At 35.0% G+C, this 24,686-nt stretch overlaps 1 protein-coding gene and 1 long non-coding RNA gene across 4 annotated transcripts in view; both read left to right on the top strand.

Annotated features, from left to right (window-relative positions):
- Window positions 1-24,686, top strand: part of LOC309609246 — a 388,908-nt gene that overhangs the window by 239,399 nt on the left and 124,823 nt on the right. The gene's annotated exons all lie outside the window — the stretch shown is intronic.
- The window catches only part of EEA1 (early endosome antigen 1), a 130,119-nt gene that overhangs the window by 76,246 nt on the left and 29,187 nt on the right, over window positions 1-24,686 (top strand). For all 3 annotated transcript variants that reach the window (XM_082350421.1, XM_082350419.1, XM_082350420.1), the window contains 7 exons: window positions 607-945; window positions 6,792-6,941; window positions 7,967-8,086; window positions 14,821-15,024; window positions 19,590-19,790; window positions 20,918-21,031; window positions 23,398-23,553. In XM_082350421.1, the coding sequence (XP_082206547.1) occupies window positions 607-945; window positions 6,792-6,941; window positions 7,967-8,086; window positions 14,821-15,024; window positions 19,590-19,790; window positions 20,918-21,031; window positions 23,398-23,553 (1,284 nt within the window). The remainder of the gene's footprint in view (window positions 1-606; window positions 946-6,791; window positions 6,942-7,966; window positions 8,087-14,820; window positions 15,025-19,589; window positions 19,791-20,917; window positions 21,032-23,397; window positions 23,554-24,686) is intronic.

The raw sequence follows: 24,686 nt of genomic DNA, 5'->3' as shown, positions 1-24,686 counted from the left end.
GATAGTATTGGGTAAAATAACAAATATAAGGCAGGTAAGTGATATTTTTAGATCACTGTTTTATACACCTAGAAAGAAATTTGAGTAAGTCTTAAACTTGTGACTCTTAAAAATGATGTTTGTCAAGAAGAGCAAAAATGAGGAATCAGTAGAATCAGGCATACTAGAGCAGTAAATGGTATTGTTACTGCTAAAGCTCTTACCAATTATGAAATTGCAAAGCCAAAAATCAGAATTGCCATATTGTTACTTAAAGTAATTTTTGATAATAGAGGGGTAGTTTCAATTTTTAACTCAAATGGGAGATTATAAATATGTTGCATAGCCTAAAGAATCTAGTTAGTAGATTTTAGTGTTTTCATTTTATGTCAAAATTTTGTTGGTAATTTAAAAATTATATTAATAGAGCTTAGTCAAGTAGACCAATAATAAAACCATAAGTTAGTATATAACAATTTAATTCTTCTTGGTTAAAATATTTTCAGTTTTTATATTTTAATATTTACTAAAACATTTAGTAGGAAATGATATTGCTCTAAAGATTATTTGAATAATTAGAATAATTAAAAATATTAGGAAAAGAAAATTGTTAAATTGATATTTCAGAATTTGACTGAAAAGTTGCAGAAGAAAGAACTGGACTATACTCAGTTAGAGGAGAAACATAATGAAGAATGTATGAGTAAAAAGAATATACAAGCAAGCCTTCATCAAAAAGACCTAGATTGTCAACAGCTTCAGTCAAGGTTATCTGCATCTGAAACCTCACTGCAGAGAATACAGGCAGAGCTAGGTGAAAAGGGAGAGGCTACTCAAAAGCTCAAAGAAGAATTATCAGAAGTGGAGACCAAGTACCAGCATCTTAAGGCAGAGTTTAAACAGCTACAACAACAGAGAGAAGAAAAGGAACAGCATGGATTACAACTCCAAAGTGAAATTAATCAAGTAAGAGCTGTTAAATTTTATTTATTGTAATTCCCCCTATGGTTTCTTCTTAGTGTGTTTGATGGTTGTTTGATCATAATATAGTTCATTTAAAAAGTTGTCATTTAAAAAAAATAACTCTTAATTTTCACAACCTATAGTATTGAGTCAGATCTCATTTCTGTTAATTTCAATTTCCCTTAAAATGATAGTATCTATCATATAGTATTATTGTGAAGTGTTTATGAATTAATACATATGAATTGCTTAGAATGGTACCTGGTACATGGTAGGTACTCAGCAGGTATTAGCTATTATAATAATTCAAATTGTTGATCATTCTTTTATTTAAAAATTCTTATCTTTTTTCTTTTCTTGTTACTAAATTTTAAAATATAATTGCTGTTAAACCAATAATATAAAAATTAGATATTTTAAAAGAAGAAAACAAATTAGTCCTAACAACTGTTTTTTATAGGTAAATAATATCTATCAGAAGAAGATTCATGGAAGTTTTGACTTTGCCATTAACTTAATTTTTGAATTCTCTATTCTGATTATTTCTTATAGGTAACATTAAAGTTGGTAGAAAAATGGAAATTTGGGGGAGATTAAAGTCCTCAGCCACGTTTTTTTTGATAATTTTCAACTATTTTCATTTATAGGGCAGTGATACTTGGCTTTTGTGGCATCAGTCCTCTGTCTTCTTAGCCTGAGATACTCTTCCTTTTTCTCTTCTCCCTGATAAATACAACTTACTCCACTTGTCACTTTTCCAGAAATCTTTTTCTGCATATTGCCACTTCTCACCGCCACCCCCTCCAGATATGGCTTAAGCATTTACATATCTTGATTGTTTTACTTATCACAGTATAGTATATTATCATAACTTATGTATCTTTCTTCACTAGACTCTGAACTCTTCAGGTGCAGGGACCATGTCTTATTCATTTTTTATCCCAACTACCTGGCATTTTGCTTATTAATCAGCAGATGTTTTAGTAAGTAAGTGAATGAACAAATGCAGGCATTCATAATCGAAGGAAACAGAGGCTTGGGGATATCAATGAATAACTTAAATATAACTTAGATATTTGCCTTTCAGTTCAAATGAACAAATGGGGCATTTATGGTTTCTAAAAGACACTATGCCTTGTTTATTAGGAGATACAGAAATGAAAAAGGAAACAGTACCTACCTTAAATGATTATGTAAATCTCATTGAGGATGAGGCAAGTACTATCCTATACCAATGAATGTGAGAATTAAAATAAAATGATCTCATATACCATGGGAATTTGGAAGAGTTCCTCTCCTGTTTTCTTCCCCCCCATAGTACTTCATATTGTATAATTATTTTGTCCTGTTAATGTGATCAAGAAAAGCTTTGTGTGAGAGAGAGGTGGTGCTTGAAATTGTGAATATTGGATGGGTTTCGACAAGTAGCAGTTTGAAGGCAGGAGGGTCTTCCAGGCAGAAAAGTAAACTAGAGGCAGGGAAGTATTACAAGAACCAGGGAGGGACACGCATTTGCTTTGAGGATAGGGCATGTGTAATAGTAGTGGACTATTTTGAATCCAGAGAGCATTTGGAAGTTTATTATGCAGGCTTTTGAATAGCAGGCTGAGGAATTTGGGTTTCATTTGGTTGTCAGTGGGTGGAGGGGCATCAGGAATTTTTGAGAACCTACTCAAACAATATTTTTATTCAAAGACTTGAATGTACATAATTATTTGGTTTAGTCACAATTCTGTACAAAATAAAGAGGTTGTACTGAAGACCTTGAAGTGATACCATTTATCGTCTTTTCTTCAGCATGCTGTCTGGATTCTACCTTCAAAGCATGACTCAAATCTGTCCACTTCTCTTCATCTATACTGCTACCACCCTTAATCTCAGCTGCTGCCGTTGCTCACCTGGGCTACTGTGTTAGCCTTTCTACAGGTTTCCTTTTTCTAGAGACCTCCTTAGTCTATTCTCTGTATGGAAGCTAGAGGCCTTGTTTTAAAATGTGAAGGATATCACTTTATTCCTCTGCTTAACAACCTCAGTGGCTTTGCTTACACTTTGAATTGAATCCAAATATCTTACTTGGTCATGTAAGCACTTGTTTGTAGTATGGTCCACGCTATGTCTGTTTTCAAGCTTGTCTCCAACATGTGAAGCAGCCATACTGATCTCCTTTCAGTTCCTCAAACACTCCAACACTTAAAAGCACTTTCCTGCCTTAGGTCCTTTGCCCATGTATTTTTCTTAGAGTGTTCTTGATTTCAGTTCTTCATAAGGCTTGCTCAGGTATTGTTTCCTCAATAAAGCCTTTCTGGACCATTCTATTTCAATAGCTTATTTTCCATTTATTCTGGACCCTACTTTATTCCAGCAAGCTTCTTCTTTATAATACTTTATATTGTATAGCTAGTTTACTTGCGTATTATCTACCATTCCCTTTGGACGGTGAGCTACTTAATTTGAGGAATCTGTTTTATTCTGTACTCTATCAGCCTCTACACTTAGAGCTTTCAGTAAGTATTTATTGGAAGAATGGAAGTGAACCTCACCTTAAACCTTCTTTCAGCGTCCTTAAAGAGTGTAGGGATGAACTGGGTTTGTTTAGCTCTCCACTGTGTCCTCAGCTCCCATTTCAGTGCTGACAAAAATAGATAGCTGTCAATTGTCAACAAAGGACTTGAAAGCAAAGTACCCCATATTCTTCATATTTGTGTTCGTGAGCACTTTTAGAATAGCCACAGATGTGCAGATAATGATGTTATATAATTAAACAATTAGACATCAATTTACTTTTTTTAATTTTTAAAAAAATTTATACAATTTTTAAAGGTTTCTTTTTCTTTACAGTTATTATGAAATATTGGCTGTATTCCCCATGTTGTACAGTATGTCCTTGAGCCTGTCTAACCCAGTAGTTTGTATCTCCCACTCCCCAACCCATATATCCAACTTAATTTAAAAAAATTATCTAACGTGCCATCTCAAATAGCATAGTGGTTTATGAGTGTGGATTTAAGAACCAGCTTTCTGAGTTCCAGTTCTGTGGCCTACAAGCTGTGTGAGCTTGGACGAGTTATTTAATTTGTACCTTAGTTTGCTCATCTGTCAAAAAGAGGATAAGAATGGAACTGTCTTCATAGCGTTATTAAGGATTAAATTAGTTAATATTTGTGAAGCATTTGGAATAGGGCCTGGCACTTAGCAAACATTAATTGGAACTTAATGAATAAAGAATTATGTATATAAGTTTACAAAACTAAATTTCTCAGAGAACATATACATGTATGTATATCTCAAAATGTAACTTTAGGATAGACCATTCTATTAATAACTCAAGGATGTATTATTTTTACTCTTAGTTTATCCTTTTTTTTCCTTAATATATTTACTGTAAAATGGTATAGGAGGGAAGAGATATGGGAACATATGTATATGTATAACTGATTCACTTTGTTATAAAGCAGAAACTAACACACCATTGTAAAGCAATTATACTCCAATAAAGATGTTAAAAAAAAATTAAAAAATAAATAAAATGGTATAGGCATTATGGCTTAAGGGATTTTGGCCTGCTTACACCCTTGGGCAGCTTTGATTTGAGATTCATCTCTTTATTAAAGATCAGGGATTTATCAGGATTGTACAGTAAAGAATGACAGTTATTTATAATATATAATATCTCTTTTTTCACCCCTTTAGTAAATCTTCGCTTCAGAGCAACAGTTATCTTTATTTATTTAATAAAAAATTTTTACTGGAGTATAGTCGACCCACAATAGCATGTCAGTTCCAGGTGCACAGAAAAGTGAATCAGCCACACACATCCACACATCCACTCTTTTCTAGACTCCTTTCCCATATAGGCCACCAGAGGAGTACTGAGTAGAGCTCCCCATGCTACACAGTAGGTCCTCACTAGCCATCCATTCCATATATAGTAGTGTGTACATGTCAATCCCAATCTCCCAATTTATTATCCCCCCCACCCCCCACCTCACCCTCTGGGAACCATAAGTTTGTTTTCTACATCCAGAGCAACACTTATCTTTAATTTGGTGGTTCTTCACTCTGTCTGCACACCAGAATCACCTGGGGAAATTTAAGAAATTACCAATATCAAGGCCTCACCCTCCACTCAGTTATGCCATAATCTCCGGCGTAGGCCTGGGCATTGGTGTATTTAAATGTTTCCCCTGTGATTGTACTCTGTAGTTGAGATTGAAAACTGCTGCTTTTTAAAGTGTCGCTTTTTGGCAAATAATTCCTGAAACTAAATATCATCTGATTCTTGTTATGAAAACATGGATTTCTGGGCTTCAGCTCAAATGTACTAAATCTAAACTTCTAGGGGAGAAGTCTGATTATCTTTGTGTTAATAATGATATTGGGTGATTCTTATCCAACAAGTTCAGGAACTAGACGTAGGTGATGCCTGTCTGTAAGAGATCAAGCACTTAGATGCTTGAAATATGAATTTACTTTGAAGGCCTCCTTTGCTTTCACATACCAGGATTGGATCTACTTCTTGTAGTGAGAAGGAGAGGGTTTGGGTAGTTACTACAGTGCTAATTCACTGCATTTTAAGAAGAAGAAGAAGAAAACGGAGAGATGTCAGGTTGCTGGCTTAGGACAAGAATAAAATAAATGTCTTCTCTTTAACTATTACTGATTCCTGTTTTAGTTAGGTTGAAGCATGCTTTACTTTAGAAATCCACTTCGGTTTTCTTTATTGAGGATAGGATATATTTTGACAGCCGCAGGTTGCTTCATAGCATAAGAAAATAGTGGGTGTCCACTCTTCTGATAGAACTTTATTTTTTCCTTGCCAACTGTGAATTTTTATGGAGAAATATGCAAGTATAGAGCATATAAGTGTATCTATGACACAAAGGCTATAGATTCTTAGTATTTTCAGATTTAACATGAATGGGTTTGATTGAAAGCAATTGTATAGAATGCTTGTTATTAATTTCCAGTTTTGCTGAGGCACATGCTGAGATTTGATTTAATGTGTTATGAGGGTGGGGTATAGAAGTACTCTTAGTGTGTAAGCCTTGCCGAATGTCTTGCATCCTTATCTCCATGCCACTCTTTTTTTGTTCTGTACTCCCAGCACTTGTGCAGTAATTCTAAAATTAATACAAACTTTTTTTTTTTTTAATGAACCCACCCCCAGCCAATCCCTCAAGAGAAACCAGCTGTTATTTCTGGTAGTATTAGCGAAAATAAGGAATTTGAGAAAGTGATAGTTCTAGCACCAAGACAAATTTCTCCTTTAGTTTTAGCTAGGTGGCAATTTTAAAGTTAATGAATGAGAATCACCTAATATTTTAAGAAACTATTCTTTCCTCTCTTTTATTTAGAAATTGTGTGCCAGTTTGAGGACTTGAGAATGCTTTGTGCTCTATTCAGTACCCAAATATAAGAAGTCAGTTGTGGTGGTTCATAATTATGCGAAAACAACAAGAATCACTTTGGGATTCTAAAAACTACAGTGGAATAGGTCTGAATGTGCCTTAAAGTGTCTTAATTTTTAAGTTTTGTTTTATTTAAGTTCTTCAAGTGATTACAACACATATCTAAACAAAAGCCTCAGGTTTGCTGTTTGTTTTTTTTTTTTTAAAGAGTGCAAAAACCCTGAAACCTGTGATGTTTGGTTACAGTTTTATGTGAGTCATAATTTATGTGATTAAAATTCAGTTGGATATTAGGTTCCTCTAAAGTATCATGAAAATTAATATATTATGTTTATATTGGTGAAAAATAAAACATTGTTTGGAAAGTAGGTGGTAGTAGTAATGGTGGTGATTGTAGGTGTGTTTATACATATGTACTTACTTTTTTTTCCTTTTCTAAAGTTACATAGCAAACTTCTGGAGACAGAGCGCCAACTAGGGGAAGCTCATGGTAGACTGAAGGAACAGAGACAGCTTTCAAGTGAAAAGCTGATGGATAAAGAACAACAAGTGGCTGATCTACAGCTCAAACTTTCTCGTTTAGAAGAAGAGGTAAGCTCGCATTTCAAATGAGTTTACATTAGTACATTTATTGATAGATTTGAGACACCTTAAATATTGTGTTTATTTTTTTTATGGTCAAGAGCTTTAATTGGATTTTTTTAACTTTAAGTTGGGACTTTTATTTCTCCCCAATTAAAACGTCCTATTTATTGACTACATTAAGTCATTTTGTTGTGATTGTATTCCCTAAAGTTCTCAGCAAAAATGTGCAAAGAAGGCTACTCTTCAGCTTTAGGCAGGATAAATTCTCCGGGTGAACCTGTCAGGCTGCTCAAGAAGAGTCTTCCTATCCAGGAAGGACCAATTCCTAATGACTCTGAAAAATGAATAGTTGCTGAGGGCATTAATGACATGTAGTTGGTGCATATAAACTTTGAGTTTGCATTTAAGGATTTTCTCTTTTAAAAATTAAACATAAGATTGTATGCTATCCTAATTTAAGCTGTAGTTGGCAAAAATGGTAACTGCTATTTGGTTAAAGTAAAAGTTATAATTAAAGTACGTCTTTTATTAGACTTGAACAAACCCTGAGAGTTAAAATCTGTAGCTTCAGCAAAAGATTTTCTTCTAGACCCAAAATCTTAGTGTGGTAGATCATGCTGTTGTTTCCCAATAAGTGATAATTATGATTGTTGTGAAAAAAGTAAAACAAATATTGATAATGTTACAAATATAATTAATTAAAAATAAATATATAATTAATTATATATAATTAATTCCTTGATCATATTAGTATATAAAAACAATAATAAACTAATTGCCAACCTGGAGAAAGAATTTTATACTTTTCAGGATGAGAATCAATTCTTGAGGAATAATTTCTTAACCATGAGATTACGATTCTATAAGTAATGAGATATTGCTTTTAAAGTTGATTTTTATCTGTTGTTTGAATTGAATTTTCTCTTCAGATTTGAGAATTGTGAGATCTGAAGTACTACCAGATATTTATATGATAGCATTATGCCTTTAAGTTCTCAACTGATAGTCTTCATTTTTTTTTTTTTTTTAAGTTGAGGGAAAAAGTAACAAATTCCACAGAATTGCAGCATCAGTTAGATAAAACAAAGCAACAGCATCAAGAACAACAAGCTCTTCAGCAAAGCACTACAGCAAAACTTCGTGAAGCTCAGGTAAATAGTATTTGAATTTTTAGCCTTTTAAACAAAAATTAACCAAATCATTATCCTTTTGTTGTGGTGAAATTAGATAATGCAAAGTACTTGATTATGAAGAGTTTTGATTATTTTCAGTATCTGGATAATCAGAAAATCTTTTCTTTTGATTGCTCTGTTGAAAATTTTTTCTAAAATATTAAAAAAATATTTATTATAAATAGATTTGTTACTTATTATAAATTTATTTATATAAAAATTTAAAATTTATTAAATTTCTGTTAAAGAAATTTACTAAATTTATTTAAATAAAATATATTATTTATTTAAATTGTTATTTATACATAATAAATTATTTATTTATTATTGTTTATTAAAAATACCTTATTTTAGAAATTAAAAATGCAAATAAAATTTCTCAGTTTAGTTTACCTCAGTAAAAAATAACATTTTGTATTTCCTACAATGGAACTTACTGTTTATTGGTCATGTCTTTCCCTGTTTCAGAACTATCATATGAACATTGGAATTGTAGGTATAGAAAATGTGACTGAGTTAAATTTGTACAGATTCTATAGTATAGCTCAGAAGATTGAAATAAGTTAAATTTTTTTTTTGTTACGGTGAGCAGAAGACAGTACCCAGATGTTTGAAATGAATTTGAATTTGACATTCATTTATTCCTTCGGTCTTTCATTAATTCGTTGAATATTATTGAGCACTGTGTGTCAGGCCCAGTGGTAAGCGCTGAAATTAGAGAGCTGAGTAAGACACAGTGCCTGCCTTCTAGGAAATGGCAATCTAATGATATACACACAGAAGCAATGTTGGAGTTGAAAGGAGACAGTAAGTAATATGCCTTTCTTTCCCTTCTGAGTTTGGATAGTAGCATGGGAGTCAGGTGGTTAGAGATCCAAATATTGTATTCATTTATTTGTTCTTTCATTCAGTCAGTCAACAAATATATATTAATGTCTAATCTTAGCCAAGGAAGTGATTTTGTGGATATGGCAGCAAAGAAAATAGACAAAGATGTCTGCTCTCATGGAGCTTAGTGAGGAAGACAAACACTAGCCAAGGTAAATAGGCAAAATATATAGTGTGTTAGATGGTGGAAGTGCTATGGAGATGAAAAAAGGGACGGGGAGTAGGAAGTATCTGGGGATCTGGAGGTGGGACTGCAATGTTAGATATGGTTGCCAGGGAAGGCATCTTTCAGAAGATCTAAAGGAAGGGAAGGTGTACAAGAACATCAAGAAGCCAGTGTGTGGAGTGGTGTGAGTGATAAGAGAGTTAAAAGCCATAGGAATCACAGCCATAGAGATCACAGAGGATCAGAACATGTCGAGCTTTATAGGTAATTTTAAGGATTTTACTGTGAGATGAGAAATCATTGGAGGATTCTGAGCAATGGAGTAGCATGATCGGACTTATAATTTCGTAGGATTACTCTGGCTACTGTTTTGAGAGTAGGCCGTAGGGGCACATAAGTAGAAACAAAGAAATTAGCTAAGAGACTACTATAATAATTGAGACAAGAATGATACAGCTTGGATCAGAGTGGAAACAGTGCAGGTAGTGAAAAATGGTCAGATTCTAGATATACTTTAAAGGTAAAGCTGACAGATTTACCGATAGATTGATATGGGGCATTGGCAGAGAAGTCAAGGATGATTCCAAGGATTTTGGCTCGGGTAGTTGGAAGGATGGAGGTCAAACAAGATGAAGACTGGAAATCCTATTGGATTTGGCAACATGAGGTCACTGATGACATTGGTAAGAGCAATTTGTAAAGAGAAGGAGGGGCAAAAGCCTGATGGAGAGGGTTCAAAAGAAAATGGGAAGAGAGAAGTTTGATGCAATGAATATAGATAACTCTAGGAGTTTTATTATAAAGAGTAGCAAAAAAATAGAGTAGTAAAGATGAGGTAGAGAATTTGGCATAGATTGCAGGCAAGTGGACTTTCTTATAATGTACCGCAGAATTAAATTTATTCATCCAGTCACAGACAAAGCTGGAAATGACAGCCTTTTACCTTCTTATAGGCAGGTTGTCTCTTAGACTGAGGGGAGAGCAAGGGGCTGAGTTAAACATTCTAGATTCCTTATTCCAAGCTTTCCAGTTAGTTAAATTCTCAACCTCTGGGGAGGAATAAGAAAAGGATGGCAAAGAGGCCAGGCAAAGTCTCTCATTATGAAAAGTCCTAAAAACTAATTAAAGAGATGTGATGAGTATAGTTCTAGGTATATATATGTGTATAAAATTATTATGATAGCATAGAGAAGACAGTTATGTAGCTCGGATATAATTTGGAAAAGAGCAGTTACAGAAAATTTCCTTAGAAGGGGCAATCTGTTGCAAAGTTTGTGTAGATGTTTCTGGGTTGCAAAGATGGTGATAGTGAGTAGTATACTCCAAGTAGAAGTTACAAGGGAAAGAATAGTGAAGCTGGTATGAACTAAACTTAGGTTTTGCTGGAGCTTAAGGTGTAATTTAGAGATGAGTTGGAGAAGAGCCTAGAGCATTAGACATGGGTAAGTTTATGGAAGGCCTTTCTATCTATGCTTGAAGATAGAAAGGTATTGAAGGTCTTAAGATAGAAGTGCCATTGCCAGATTTGATTTTTAAATAGATTATTCTCATGGTTTTGTAAAACATGAATTTTGGAGAGAATATTCTGAAACAGGAGATCAGTTAAAAGCCTAATATATGCAGTAGTTTAGGTGAAAAATAATGATCGTCTTTTTTTTATCAATTTATTTTTATTTATTTATTATTTTTGGCTGTGTTGGGTCTTCGTTGCTGCACGCGGGCTTTCTCCAGTTGTGGCGAGTGGGGGCTACTCTTTGCGGTACACGGGCTTCTCATTGCGGTGGCTTCTCTTGTTGCGGAGCACGGGCTCTAGAGTGCCCCGGCTTCAGTAGATGCGGCACGTGGGCTCAGGAGTTGTGGCTTGCGGGTTCTAGAGCACAGGCTCAGTAGTTGTGGCGGGCAGGCTTAGTTGCTCCGCAGTGTGTGGGATCTTCCCGGACCAGGGCTCAAACCCGTGTCCCCTGCATTGGCAGGAGGATTATTAACCACTGTGCCACCAGGGAAGCCTAATAATGATGGTCTTAGTTTAAGCAATTGCTAAAAAATATCATAGGGACAAATATGAATACTACTTTGGAGGTAAAATAAATACTACTTTGGAGGTAAAATACTACTTTGGAGAAATATGAATACTACTTTGGAGGTAAATTAATAGTTGTAGGGAATGACAGAGAAAGGGAATGGCTTGCAGACTGATAACATTGGGTACATGGTAAAGGGAGGTATCATCAGCTGTGTTAATGAACTTGAGAAAGACGGCCAGTGCGGTGAGTTCAGTTTTGGACAAGGCCTGAGGCACCTATGGGATGTATTAATTTAAAGCCTGAAAGAGAGGACCATGCTATATATTAGCTGTGAGAGACAGTATTTATGGGGTAAATGGAATTATTAGAATAAATGTGATCAACCAGGGAGAGAGTGTAATGAGAAAAATAGACAACTGGTAACACAAGACTTCTGGGAAACACTAACATTTAAGGGATGAATGAGTAGAGGAAGAACAGCTCAAAGAAAGAATGATCAGAGCAATTAAGGAGACCTTGCAGAGTGAAAGCCAAAGGACTAGGGAGAGTCAAAAGTTGGGAGTAAGCAGCAACTTCAAATGTGGGTGTGTGGTGAGGACGCCCAGTATGATAAATGAAAAATATTCATTAGGTTAAGTAGTTAAGAATTAGTGACTTTGTGAAACATAATTTCAATAAAGTGATAGACATGAATGTCTGATTTTTGATTGATGAGTGAATGAGAGATGAGGGAGTTGGGAAAGTAAATATGCATTACTTTTGAAATTAAAATGTGAATTGCATAAAGACTGGGCAGAAACTGGAGTGGGACTTGGTCTAGGAAGTGGTTTTGAGAACCAGAGATACCTGAATATGTTTATTATGTAGGACAAAGGGACTAGTAGAGAGGGAATAATTGAGGATATTGGAGAAGGGGAGGTGACTGAAGGAATAAGGTATTCATAAGCTATGATGTCACTGATACAGTGGGTGGTGGTAAATTCAAACTTATCCTGTGAAGGATATCCTTTGAAGAAAGGATGTGTGTGTGTGTGTGTGTGTGTGTGTGTGTGTGTGTGTGTGTGTGTGTGTGTATGTATTTAAATATATTTTACTTTATTATTTATTTTTATTGAAGTATAGTTGATTTACAATATTATGTTAGTTTCAGGTATACAGCAAAATGATTCAGTGATACATAATACATACATACATATGCATATGTGTGTGTGTGTATATATATATATATTCTTTTTCAGATTCTTTTCTTTTACAGTTACAAAATATTGAGTACAGTTCCCTGTGCTATATAGTAGGTCCTTGTTGGTTATCTATTTTACATATAGTAGTGTGTAAATATTTTTGAATTATATATGTCTATATATAATTTTATAGGTAAGAGGAAGAAGAATCATGGTAGGTCATTCCTGAAGATAATATTAGCACCGCCCACCCCCCAGGTTAAGTTTGAATAGTAATAGCTGAATGTCCAGTGGACAGAGATTAAGAATTTGGAGATTAAGATTAAGCTTTTAAATGGTTATTTAGGGGAATATTTGAGGATGAGAACCCCACTCAAGTGACAGGAGTGAAAAGATGATTCTGAGTATATAATAGAGGTTGGAGTCTAGAAATTTGTGGTGGCACCAATCTATGGAGGTTTGTGATTTTGCTCTAATAGTGCTCAGAAATGTAGGTGTGGAGAAAGCAGATTGCACCATTGATCTAGGATTGGGTTTTTTTTGGAGTGGCTGTATTGGAAATTTGGGGGGTAAAATGAAATGGAGAATGTAGATGAAAGAATAGTTAAGGTTAGTTCATATCCATATATGAGGTTCAGGAAGAAAAGCTAGGTGTATGCTAAATAAGCTAGAATAAAATTGAGGTTAATGTCTCTTTAACATTGAAGAGCAGAAATGAGGTCATGAAATTGGAAGACGGTCAGGAAGTTGTGGTCACAGAGTAAGATAATTGACATTTTTTTAATCTAGAACAATTTCAGGTGATCACAAGATCCTGCATGTGAGTGATTGAATAGAATGAATAAAGGTCCAGGAATTAAGATGATATGAATGTTGAGGCTGTACTCTTAATTCTCTATGTATTTTGTATTTCCCAGGAAATTGGCAGAAATTGGGATTGAGAGAAAGACTAAATCAGGTCTCAAGTCTTCAGTGAATGAGGTAGGGATTTATAGATGATAGCAACACAGCATAGAGGGTAGAATAAATGAATACATAATTCCCAAAGCAGCATAAACCTTTTACTTGAGGGAGAGAGTAATGGCGGTGAAGAAATCTAGAAAAAGTCAACCTCTCCTGCTTGCCCAACAGAACAGTCCTTACATATCAGAGAGGGCTGATGGGGAATCAGCATCTGTAAAGGGAGCACCAAACTTCAGTTAGACTTGGAAATAGAGTGATAGTTCTAGAAAAAGCTTAGCCCTGAAACTGTGTTTCCAGAAGATTGGTAGAATGTGCAGAGAGGGTTCTCAGTGGCAGGAACAGAGGATGAGAGCAGAGAGATTAGGTTGCTTTTCATCGTTTCGTGATTGAAACTTAGAGGGATGAGAAGCATGTTTGGAAGTGACTGATCTCACATATTTTAATATTGGCACACTTCGTTGAGGGTACCAGGGGGTTGCTGGCTCTGTCTCAGGAAGGTGGTGTGGGCTGCTATAAAGTTTGCATAAGGGCTTGTTAGGGCCTTGTTCTGGGTAGAGGCTCTCTGGCTCTCTTAGAATGATTGAGGCAGAGGCAAAGGCTGTGGGTCAGATAGCTCTCAACATTAATGAATGTTGCTCTGGATGTGGGCTTTTGCAAGTGCTCTGTGTAACATGACGGTCCTTGGTGAAGTAAAGAAGAGGGATTCCTTGATGTAGTGACAGAAAAGTCCTATTGGGGTATTGAAATGATCTTTCATGAGTGTATGTGCATTAGAGTACAATCACTTACTTTTCTGTTCATTCAGTAAATATCTTAGAACATACAGGTCTTGGATACCTCGATGAATAAAACAGATAAAAATCTTCACCTTCTTGGAGCCTACATTCTTGTGAGGGGGCAGAGGGGGAGGCACATAAACATGAAAGATAAGTAAATTATTTAGTGTTAGAAGATAAGTGCTATGGAAAGAAAAAATATTCAGGAGAGGGAGTATTTGGAAAGGCTGCAATTTTAAATGTAATGATCAGGGTAGGCATGATTGAGAAGGTGGCATTTGAGCAAACATTGGAAGGAGAGGGAATGAGCCATGTGACTGTGAGGAAGTGTGCCAGGCAGAAGAGACAATTGGTGCGAAGGCTCTGAGGTGGGCATGTGCCTGGTGTGATTAGGAATAATGAGGAGTCCCACGTGTCTGAAATGGAGTAAACAAGAGTCGTCGTAGGTGGTGAGCTCAGAGTGTGAGAGTAAGAATGTGGTTAATTGAAGGGGTATTTTGGTTAAATTCTAGTTTATTATCAATAATATAGGTTTATATTGTGAAGTATATAGTTCTAATTATTTAATTAAATTTGCCATGTTAAGATATAATGATTAGTAAAAAATGTGTAAGACTAAGAGTTTGAGTCTTAAAATTTATTTATTATCACTTTGTTTGAGGAATAACTTTTTAAGTTCTCTATCATTAAGGTAGTAGTTTTCAATTCTTTACAGAATGATTTGGAACAAGTTCTACGTCAAATTGGTGATAAGGACCAAAAGATCCAGAACCTTGAAGCCTTATTACAGAAGAGTAAAGAAAATATTTCTTTACTAGAAAAGGAAAGAGAAGACCTTTATGCAAAAATTCAGGCTGGTGAGGGAGAGACTGCTGTTCTTAACCAGTTACAAGAAAAAAACCATACATTACAAGAACACGTAAGCTTGTCAAGTGTATTCTATTTCTAAAATTTACTTTTATCTCTCTAAATCTTACTAAGTGCTTTATCTAAATGATTCTTCTGTTATTTTTAGTACTTTAAAAATTATTATGTATTTCTGACAAATACCATCTCATTTACCTTAGAGGTGGGTTGCTATTGTAGTGAAAATAAGTTAACATGATTTGATGAAGGAACTCTCAGTTCATGTCCCAGGATGTAACTTATTACCTGTGATGACCATGAGCAAATCATTTCACCTTGTTAGCTCATTTGAAAAGTATAGTTAGCTCATATTGAAAAGTAATTAATAATATATACTTGCCTCATGACATTTTGTGATGTTTTGAAAAAAGTAAATAACAAAATATATTTATAAACTAAAACCACTAATCAAGTGTTAGTTGTTACTATGTATTGGTTAATAACCAGGCTTAGTGGTTACCTGTATTTTGATATTGTATATGTGTTTTGAATACATAGCTAATAATAATTTTGGTAAGTTGCCTTATCGTTTTAACATCTGTGTGTTAGTTTAAGTGAAACTTATAAAATTTAGCTTAATACATTTTCAAACTGTAAAGAATGTATAGTCACTTTTGGGAAGAATTGTCCAATAAGAGAATTCTAATTATCTAAACGAGAAAGTATTAAAGTATAAGTAGGTCATATCACTTTTCTAATTTGGGTATTAGAATATAACACAAATTTTCCCCCCAAATTTCAAAGTTAGCCTAGGTTACCAGTTTTTATGAAGAATTATTTAGACTAGTTTTTATAGTTAAAAGTTGCATACAACTTGACATTGCTTATTATACAAATATGATCTGAAACGCATATACAATTTTGAAAAAAGAATAAATAAAAGTCAAATTTATGTACTTCTGCTTCTGGCAATGTTGGAGTAACTGATACCTATTAAGTCCTCCCACCGTAAACAACTAGAAAAGTAGAAAAAACTGTGTAAAACCACTGTTTCAGACATTGTACAACAAGCAGGTTTTCATCCCTGAGAGAAGAGAAGCAAGTGAAGTGAGCCTTTTGACCATTCCGACTTTTGACCCAGAGACATTTTTCAGACTGGTGCAGGTCGAGGGAATCCAAGGAAAGCACAGTGGTCTCACGAACTAAGACATGAGAGGTTTGAAGTTCAGGGAGGTTGAACTCAAATTTGCAGAGCAGAATGTCAGAGAGGAGGGAACAATGTAGAGAAAAAGCTCCAGAAATCTGCTTAGGGATACACTTGAACCTTTCAATGAATGCTAATCTTTACACTCATAAGGAGAGATTCCATGAGGCCAGGCAGTGAACAATTATTAGGAGCTGCAGCTGAAAAATGATTAGAACTCACAGAGCTGGGAAACATTCAAGTTCTAGCCAGTCAGAGCAGAAAGACATGGTTGAACACTTAGGGGCATTCAGTAGAAACCCCAGAAATGTCACCCCTTCGGAGTAAAGCTAAACTATCCCTAGACTGAAAGCTAGCCTACACCTGACCTAAGAAGCATAGGAACAAGCCTGGAAAGGGTCCAGGTGAACCACAAGTATATTAACTGTCAGCTGGAGTAAAATTCAACATTCTTTGAAAGAAGACAGCAAAATCCAGACTTGTCACAACAAATATAAAAAAAATTACTAGACACACAAAGAAGCAGAAAACATGTGAGCTGTAAGCAGGAGAAAAATGATTCAATGGAGATAGAACCTGAAATGAGAGAGGATAGAGTCATCAGACAAGTACTTTAACACAGCTTTAAAAATATACTTATATAGCACTTGTGTTTGTTTTTGTTTAATTTGTGGACAAAGACTTATAGACAGGTTCAAAAATACATCCTCTTTTGCAACCCAGAACTCAGTGTTCAGTATGAGTTTTTTGGTTTTTTTAAAAAATTAATTAATTAATTAATTTTTGGCTGTGTTGGGTCTTCGTTTCTGTGCGAGGGCTTTCTCTAGTTGCGGCAAGCAGGGGCCACTCTTCATCGCGGCACGCGGGCCTTTCACTGTCGCGGCCTCTCTTGTTGTCGGGTGCAGGCTCCAGACGCGCAGGCTCAGTAGTTGTGGCTCACGGGCCCAGCTGCTCCGCGGCACGTGGGATCCCCCCAGACCAGGGCTCGAACCCGTGTCTCCTGCATTGGCAGGCAGATTCTCAACTACTGCGCCACCAGGGAAGCCCCAGTATGAGTTTTGATACAGATAAGAAGGAACATGATACCTAAAAGAGAATCAAATGATGGGGGTGTATTGATAAACATAAAGATTGCTTCCAGGATTATAGAGCTGATAATTTCCCTCATATCTTAAGCTTTTAAATTATCAGCTGCATTGATTTAGTACTCTAATTTTAATGTTGACATGAAACAAAGATGGCTTCTTTTTTTAGGCTTTTATCTTGAACACAGTGTCTGGATTTTAAAAAGGTATTGGCGGGCTTCCCTGGTGGCGCAATGGTTAAGAACCCACCCGCTAATGCAGGGGATACGGGTTCGAGCCCTGGTCCGGGAAGATCCCACATGCCATGGAGCAGCTAAGCCTGTGCGCCACAACTACTGAGCCTGCACTCTAGAGTCTGTGAGCCACAACTGCTGAGCCGCGTGCCACAACTACTGAAGCCTGCACACCTATAGCCCATGCTCCACAACAAGAGAAGCCACCGCAATGAGAAGCCCATGCACCACAACAAAGACCCAATGGAACCAAAAATAAATAATAAATAAATAAATTAATTAAAAAAATCATATTAAAAAGGTATTGGCATATCCCAACGATCTGTATTGTTCTAGGGTGTGATGGCTTAGGAGTGAATATGATTTGAGCCTAATACATTTTTAGAGGGTGTCAAATTCAAAACCAGGCAGATCCGTCTCCTGACCCTAAACGTGGTCCTAAAGTAAATTGCTTGAGGAAATTGGATCCCAAAGATTACAGGTGGGGAATTTTGAAGTGTGTTCGTATTCCACTGGAGATTGAAGAAGCCCAACTAAAAGAATTGTGGGCTGACTCACATGACAACTTTCTGAAAGGGCTATTTTATCTTGAAGATTTTGAGTTTGGAGGAACTAAGGTGATTGGCAGTGGAAAGAATCAGAACTTGTGAAATTCCTTAAAAATTTATTGACTTAAATAATTTTGCCAGGACTTCCCTGGTGGCACAGTGGTTAAGAGTCTGCCTGCCAATGCAGGGGACATGGGTTCGAGCCCCGGTCCGGGAAGATCCCACATGCCCCAGAGCAACTAAGCCCATGTGCCACAACTGCTGAGCCTGCACTCTAGAGCCCGTGAGCCACAACTACTGAGCACTTGTGCCACAACTACTGAGCACTTGTGCCACAACTACTGAAGCCAGCGCGCCGAGAGCCCGTGCTCCACAACAAGAGAAGCCACCACAATCAGAGAAGCCCGCGCACTGCAACGAAGAGTAGCCGCCGCTCGCCGCAACTAGAGGAAGCCCGTGGGCAGCAACGAAGACCCAACGCAGCCAAAAATAAATAAATAAAATAAATAAATAAATAAAATAATTTTGCCTATGTTACACATAATTAAAAAAAAACCCTTTACACTTAAAAAAATAAAATATACTTATGGATATAAAGAAAAAACTATAATAATGGAAATAGAAGTGGAAAGAATGAAAATTAGAACTTCTAGAGATTAAAAAAAATCTGAAATGAAAATTTCACTGGATGAATATAATAGATTAAGCAAATGGAAAACAGTGTCAGTGACCATTAAGACAAGGTAATTGAAACTGTCCACAATGAAGCACAGAGAGAAAAAAGGCTGGAAAAAAATGAACAGTGCCTTAATGACCTGTGGGATAGTATCATGTAATCTAGCATACATATAATGAGTGTCAAAGAAGAGTGGGGAGGAGGAAAATATTTATAGAAATAATGACTGAAAAAATTGTAAATTTGATTAAAAATATGAAACCACAGATCTAAGAAACTCAATGAATTCTAACCAGAGTACCCCAAAGAAACATCAGATGAATTGGATTTCACCTAAATGAAAAATGAATGCTCTTCAAAAGACACCATTACAAAAATAAAAGCCAAGACAGACTGGGAGAAAATATGTGTAGTACCTATATCTGACAATTCAGAAACATCCAGGATATATAAGGAACTCTTATTACTCAATCAGATCAGTGATTGTCTGGGGCCAGAGATGAGCGGAGGGTACTGAGTGCACAGGAGCATGAGGAAACTTTTGGGGGTAATCGGAATGTTCTCTTGCTTGATTGTGGTGATGGTTAAATGAATGTATGTATTTATCAGCTCTCCTCAAACTGTACAATTGAATTGGGTGAATTTTATTACATCTAAATTATAGTTCAGTAGAGTTGGTTTTAAAAATAATAGGAATCTCTGAATTTGATGTTATTCTTATGATTCTGAGAGATTATGTTTACTTATTTTTGGAAAGATGTGAATAATGTTTCTCGAAAAAAAGTTAAGATAATCTATCGTAGAGCACTTTAACATTCTCATGGTGCTTAAATTTGGGTTTCTAGTTACATCATTTGTGACCTTCGTAATTAGAGTCTTGCTTATATGGTAGGTAACTCAACTAACAGAGAAGCTGAAGAATCAGTCAGAAAGTCATAAACAAGCCCAGGAGAATTTGCATGACCAGGTGCAAGAGCAGAAGGCACATCTCAGAGCTGCACAAGACCGCGTCCTTTCCCTAGAATCCAGCATTAATGAATTAAGTAGTCAGTTAAATGAAAGCAAGGAGAAGGTCTCCCAGCTTGATATACAGGTAATATCGAATTATGTAACTTAATATGAGTTTGCGTGAATAAAACACCAATTTTAGGCCATCACATATTTTAAATTGTTTCTCTCTCCCTCCCCACCCCCTGCCTTACTTATTAATGGAAAACAAAATTAGGAATAGGAATTAAATAAAGGTTGTATTTAGACAGTTTGTTGAGCTTTCCTGTTTGCCTTTCTCTCTTTCCCTCCGTCTCTCTCTCTCTCTCCCAGCAAATTACTCTTCCTGAAACTACCAGATCTTTTCACTTTTTTTTTTCATGAAGCCCTTATTATTGTTTCCTAAGTTCAAAGTTGTTTGATATTATTATACCATTAGATTTCTGTTACATATATTTGAATTATTTTGAATTTGATTTTTTTAAATGTTTGGTTAAAAAAAAAAAACTTTAGGGAATTCCCTGGTGGTCCAGTGGTCAGGACTTGGCGCTTTCACTGCTGAGGGCCCAGGTTCAGCCTCTGGCTGGGGAACTGAGATCCTGCAAGCCTAGAGCACGGCCAAAAAAAAAAAAAAGCCCAACTTTGTATGGTACCATTATGTATTTTAATGTGTTTTCTTTCAGAGGCCAATATGGAAGCCTTGCTCAGTGAGTCAATCATGGTGTGGGAATTAAGACATATTTCTTTCTTCATTCTCATCATTCGTTTTTTATTCTATACTATAGTAGAGAAAGTTATAGAAACATTTCTAAGCCTTAATTTTCTTTATTTGAGGAGAATAATTCCATTGAAAATCAGAAATAATAAAATAACAAGTATACTATTAGAATTTGGAAAAAGAGGATACACATTTCTTTCTTTTGAAAATATATTTATTAGATGAGTTACAGATAATTCAATATGTGGATGTCCAATTTTAGAGAGGGATAAGTGTTTTGCTGTTATATAGGGACATCTTTTTATCATTTATTCAAGCATTATTAGGAGTATTCTCTCCTACTCATTCCTGTTTGGGGGATTATCACATACTTATTTTTTAATGTCTAAATCTTTATGTTTTCTGCCAAAAGATTTAATTTTTTAAAATTATTTAGTGACAAAAGTAATGTACACTCAAGCAAGGGGAAATCGAGAACTAAATACAAATTAAATGACTTGTAAATTTTGTTACAGATTAAAGCCAAAACTGAATTATTGCTGTCAGCAGAAGCAGCAAAAACTGCTCAAAGAGCAGATCTTCAAAATCATTTGGACACAGCCCAAAACGCATTACAAGATAAACAGCAGGTAGGAGAACCTGATGCAATTTCTTACCATAACCTAATGTTTTGGTAGATAAATTAACTGGAAACATGTAAAAATGATACTCAGTTTTATATAATATTGTGATTGACTTGCTTATTCTCCTTAATTTCTCCCTGAGTTCAGAACCAGTTGAGTGGTAGATGCAAGAGTCAGACAGATGGAGATAAAAGTATCATCTTTGGGAATTCCCTGGCAGTCCAGTGGTTAGGACTTGGTACTTTTACCGTGTTGGCCCGGGTTTAATCCCTGGTTGGGGAACTAAGAATTCCACAAGACAAGAGGCGTGGCAAAAAAAAAAAAAAAATCATCTTTGTTTTTGATAAAGCTCAACTTGTGCAGCTATGGTTGAGCTTCTTAATATTGTATTTCTCCCATAATATAGACCTTGGTGTGGAGCTGAAATAATTACTCCTAATTGTTGAATTGTTGCTTCATCCCATCAAGTGCCAATGACTGGGAAAGAGACAGATTTCCACAACTGTTTTAAGTAGGTAATCAGGCTGTGACCCAGATATACTTCCCACTTGGAAGCAGGAAAAGAGCACCATGTATTCTATCTCAATAGTAAGAGTTACTCTCTTTTCTTGGGGGTAGGAGTAAGTAGGGCTGGAAAGAATACACAAGTTACTCTTCTCAACACTTCTGGTAGAATAAAAGCTTCCTCCTTTAGGGCCAAGGTCAAAATGCTGGTAGATTTTTCTTACCTTTGACCAGGTAGGAATTTTTAAAGTTTACTTTTTGCTTGAGAAGTAATACTGGTTGTTGGTCCAAACATTTTTTATAGTAGTGTATCAAGTTAACAAAACAAAATCATTTTCTATATTTACCCTTAACCCCAATCCATTTTTTCTCCTTATATGGAAATTTTGCTTTTAAATTTGTATGTATCCTTCCAGACTTATATAAGCATTGAACAAAAATATATGTGTGTGTGTATATACACACACACAGATCTTTTTGTTTTATACATATACTATCATTATATATGTTGTTCTACAACTTGCTTTTTACTTTACATTGTTATTTACATTATTGCTAAATACATCTGTAAAGTATTTTCTAAGTATTAGGTCAGTGCCAGGAACTATAGTGGAAAAAGTATTTATAAGAATAATCACATAAAAGTTTAAAATTTACCTGCCAAAAATATTACAAAATTCTAAAGCAAGTAGCAAAAGAATAAAACATTTTCTGAAGTATGTCTGATGAAGGGTTAATATTTTTGATCTTTAAAACACTTATACATAAGAAATAAGTGACTACAAAAAAAGTAAATGATCAAAACTATATTAGCAAATCCTCAAGTTCATTAAGAACCAATTGCAAATTAAGACAGTAATGGAATATGCCCTTATTAAGGTAAAATGTTTGTGTGTATGTGTTTAACACTGGAAGGATTGGACATGGTGTAGAAGAACAAGCCACTTCCATACATTGCTTGCAATAGTATACATTAGTTCAACCTTTTGATGGTGGTAGGGGAAGCTGGTTAGCAATATATTTATTTTAAGACCTTTAGGATTTTTCATATTCATTAGCTCACTTTTAGTCCTTTACCCTAAGGAAATAATCGCAGTTTTAAGTATGCAGTTTGCATATCTGCAGAAAGGTTTGTAGCAATCTAAGAATGTAAAATAGGACATTTGGCTAAAAAATGGTCTGTATCGATAAAATAGAAATTTACACAGTCATGTATAGTGATATTTTAGAAAATAATGTCACAGTTTCATGATGCATTGTTATGTAAAAACAGAGGAGGTTACAGTAAAACAGTATGTAAAGCAACCTCCTTTATTTTAAAAGTACAAATCAAAAAATAGAAACTAACATACAGAAAAGACTAGAAGGAGAGTTATCAAAACATTAATAGTAATTATCTGTGTGTAGTGGATTTACTAGTAATTTTTATTTTGTTTTTTTCTGTGCAACTAGATATTCCAAATGAATTGTTCAAGTATCATAATGTAATCCCTGTAATTAAAAAATTATATTAAAAAATGGTGTTTTGAACATTGAAAACATTTAATTATAGTATAAAAGTTTATTTTATTATTAGCCTGTTTAATATTCTGTTGTATCTTTTGGCTCCTAAAATAACTCTTCCTAGAAAAAGTTATTGAGCTCTTATGTATGTAAACGTAGTATCTCAGACTATGTACAACTTCAGTTCAGGTCCTTTCCATTGGTGGGTAAATATAACCTCTGATATATTATTAGACTTATCTATGGTCTTACTCAAAATAGTTTCTTAAATAAAGTTAGAGTTTTCTGCTTTACTTTGACCAAACATTTGGGCGTTACAGCAAAGTAAACCTTACCAAAGTTATCTTTAATTGTACTTTTTATAGGAGTTAAATAAGATCACTACTCAGTTGGATCAGGTCACTACAAAGTTGCAGGATAAGCAAGAACATTGCAGTCAGCTGGAAAGTCATCTTAAAGAATATAAAGAGAAATACCTCTCTTTAGAACAGAAAACTGAAGAATTGGAAGGTCAAATTAAGGTTTGTATAAAGGAAACTGTAGCCATATTTTCTACTGCTGTAGCAATGGGAATTGATGACCTAGAAGGAATCAAAGATTTTAAATTTGCAAACAAATGTGAAGTTGTGATATACCAATTTAAAAAATTACTTGTAGTTTTTTCATGTCTTAATTTTGAATTCCACCTTTTAATTTCTTCACTAATGGATGGCTTTTACAAATAGCAGTTTACATATATACTGGTTGCATTGTAATGTGTAAGTGTTTTAAAGAGACAACCAACCAAGGATCTACTCTATAATTACAAGGAACTTAGTTTTTTATTGTTGTGAAGTCTCTTCTGCCCTATCATTCCTGTCTCCTTCCCTCCTTATTCCAATGTAATATTCCAGTATGGTATATTTCTTCCTTTTTTTACATTTTACATTTATACCCTTTGGATTTTGTTTCTAATTTAATATTATTAAAACTATTATAATTTACACTATGGTAAATTGCTTCTTTCTTTAACACAACTTCAAGTGAGAGTATTGATTTATACTAAAGAGATTAAATGACTACACATATTAGAGAAGGATTTGACCTGAGTCCTTTGTCCTTTAAATTAGAACTTCTATAAGTTAAAGAAAAATTTCTCAAGTTACTATATATGTAACTTATACCTTCACAGTCAGATGAAGCACTTCTGTACAATTATAGAATCATGGGCTATGTATATTTCTATATGTGCATCTATACCAACATAACATGGAAGAAGAAAATTATATTTACAATTCTATTTATGGGTTCCCTTTTCTTTATGGTCAATGATAATGGTATGATCAATTACATGATGTAATGGTTGAAAAGAACAGAAAAACTTTTTTTTTTGGTCTCTTTTTTTAGATGAAAGGCATCTAATGAGAATTCTATTTGAGTATCTTTTAAAAATAGTTATTTAGGGACTTCTCTGGTGGTCCAGTGGTTAAGACTCCACGCTTCCACTGCAGGGCGGGTACGGGTTTGATCCCTGGTCAAGGAACTAAGATCCCGCATGCCTCGTGGTGTGCCCCCCCCCCGCCCCCCCCCCAAAGAAAAGATATTTAGAACCACTAGTGTCTATTGTGATCTATGACAATATCGGATATTTAACATTTTGTAATTATTATTTTAG

The sequence above is a fragment of the Balaenoptera borealis genome (assembly GCF_965194805.1).
Source record: "Balaenoptera borealis genome assembly, chromosome: 13".
In the NCBI taxonomy this organism is placed as follows: domain Eukaryota; kingdom Metazoa; phylum Chordata; class Mammalia; order Artiodactyla; family Balaenopteridae; genus Balaenoptera; species Balaenoptera borealis.
This window is presented reverse-complemented; position numbering and strand designations above follow the sequence as displayed.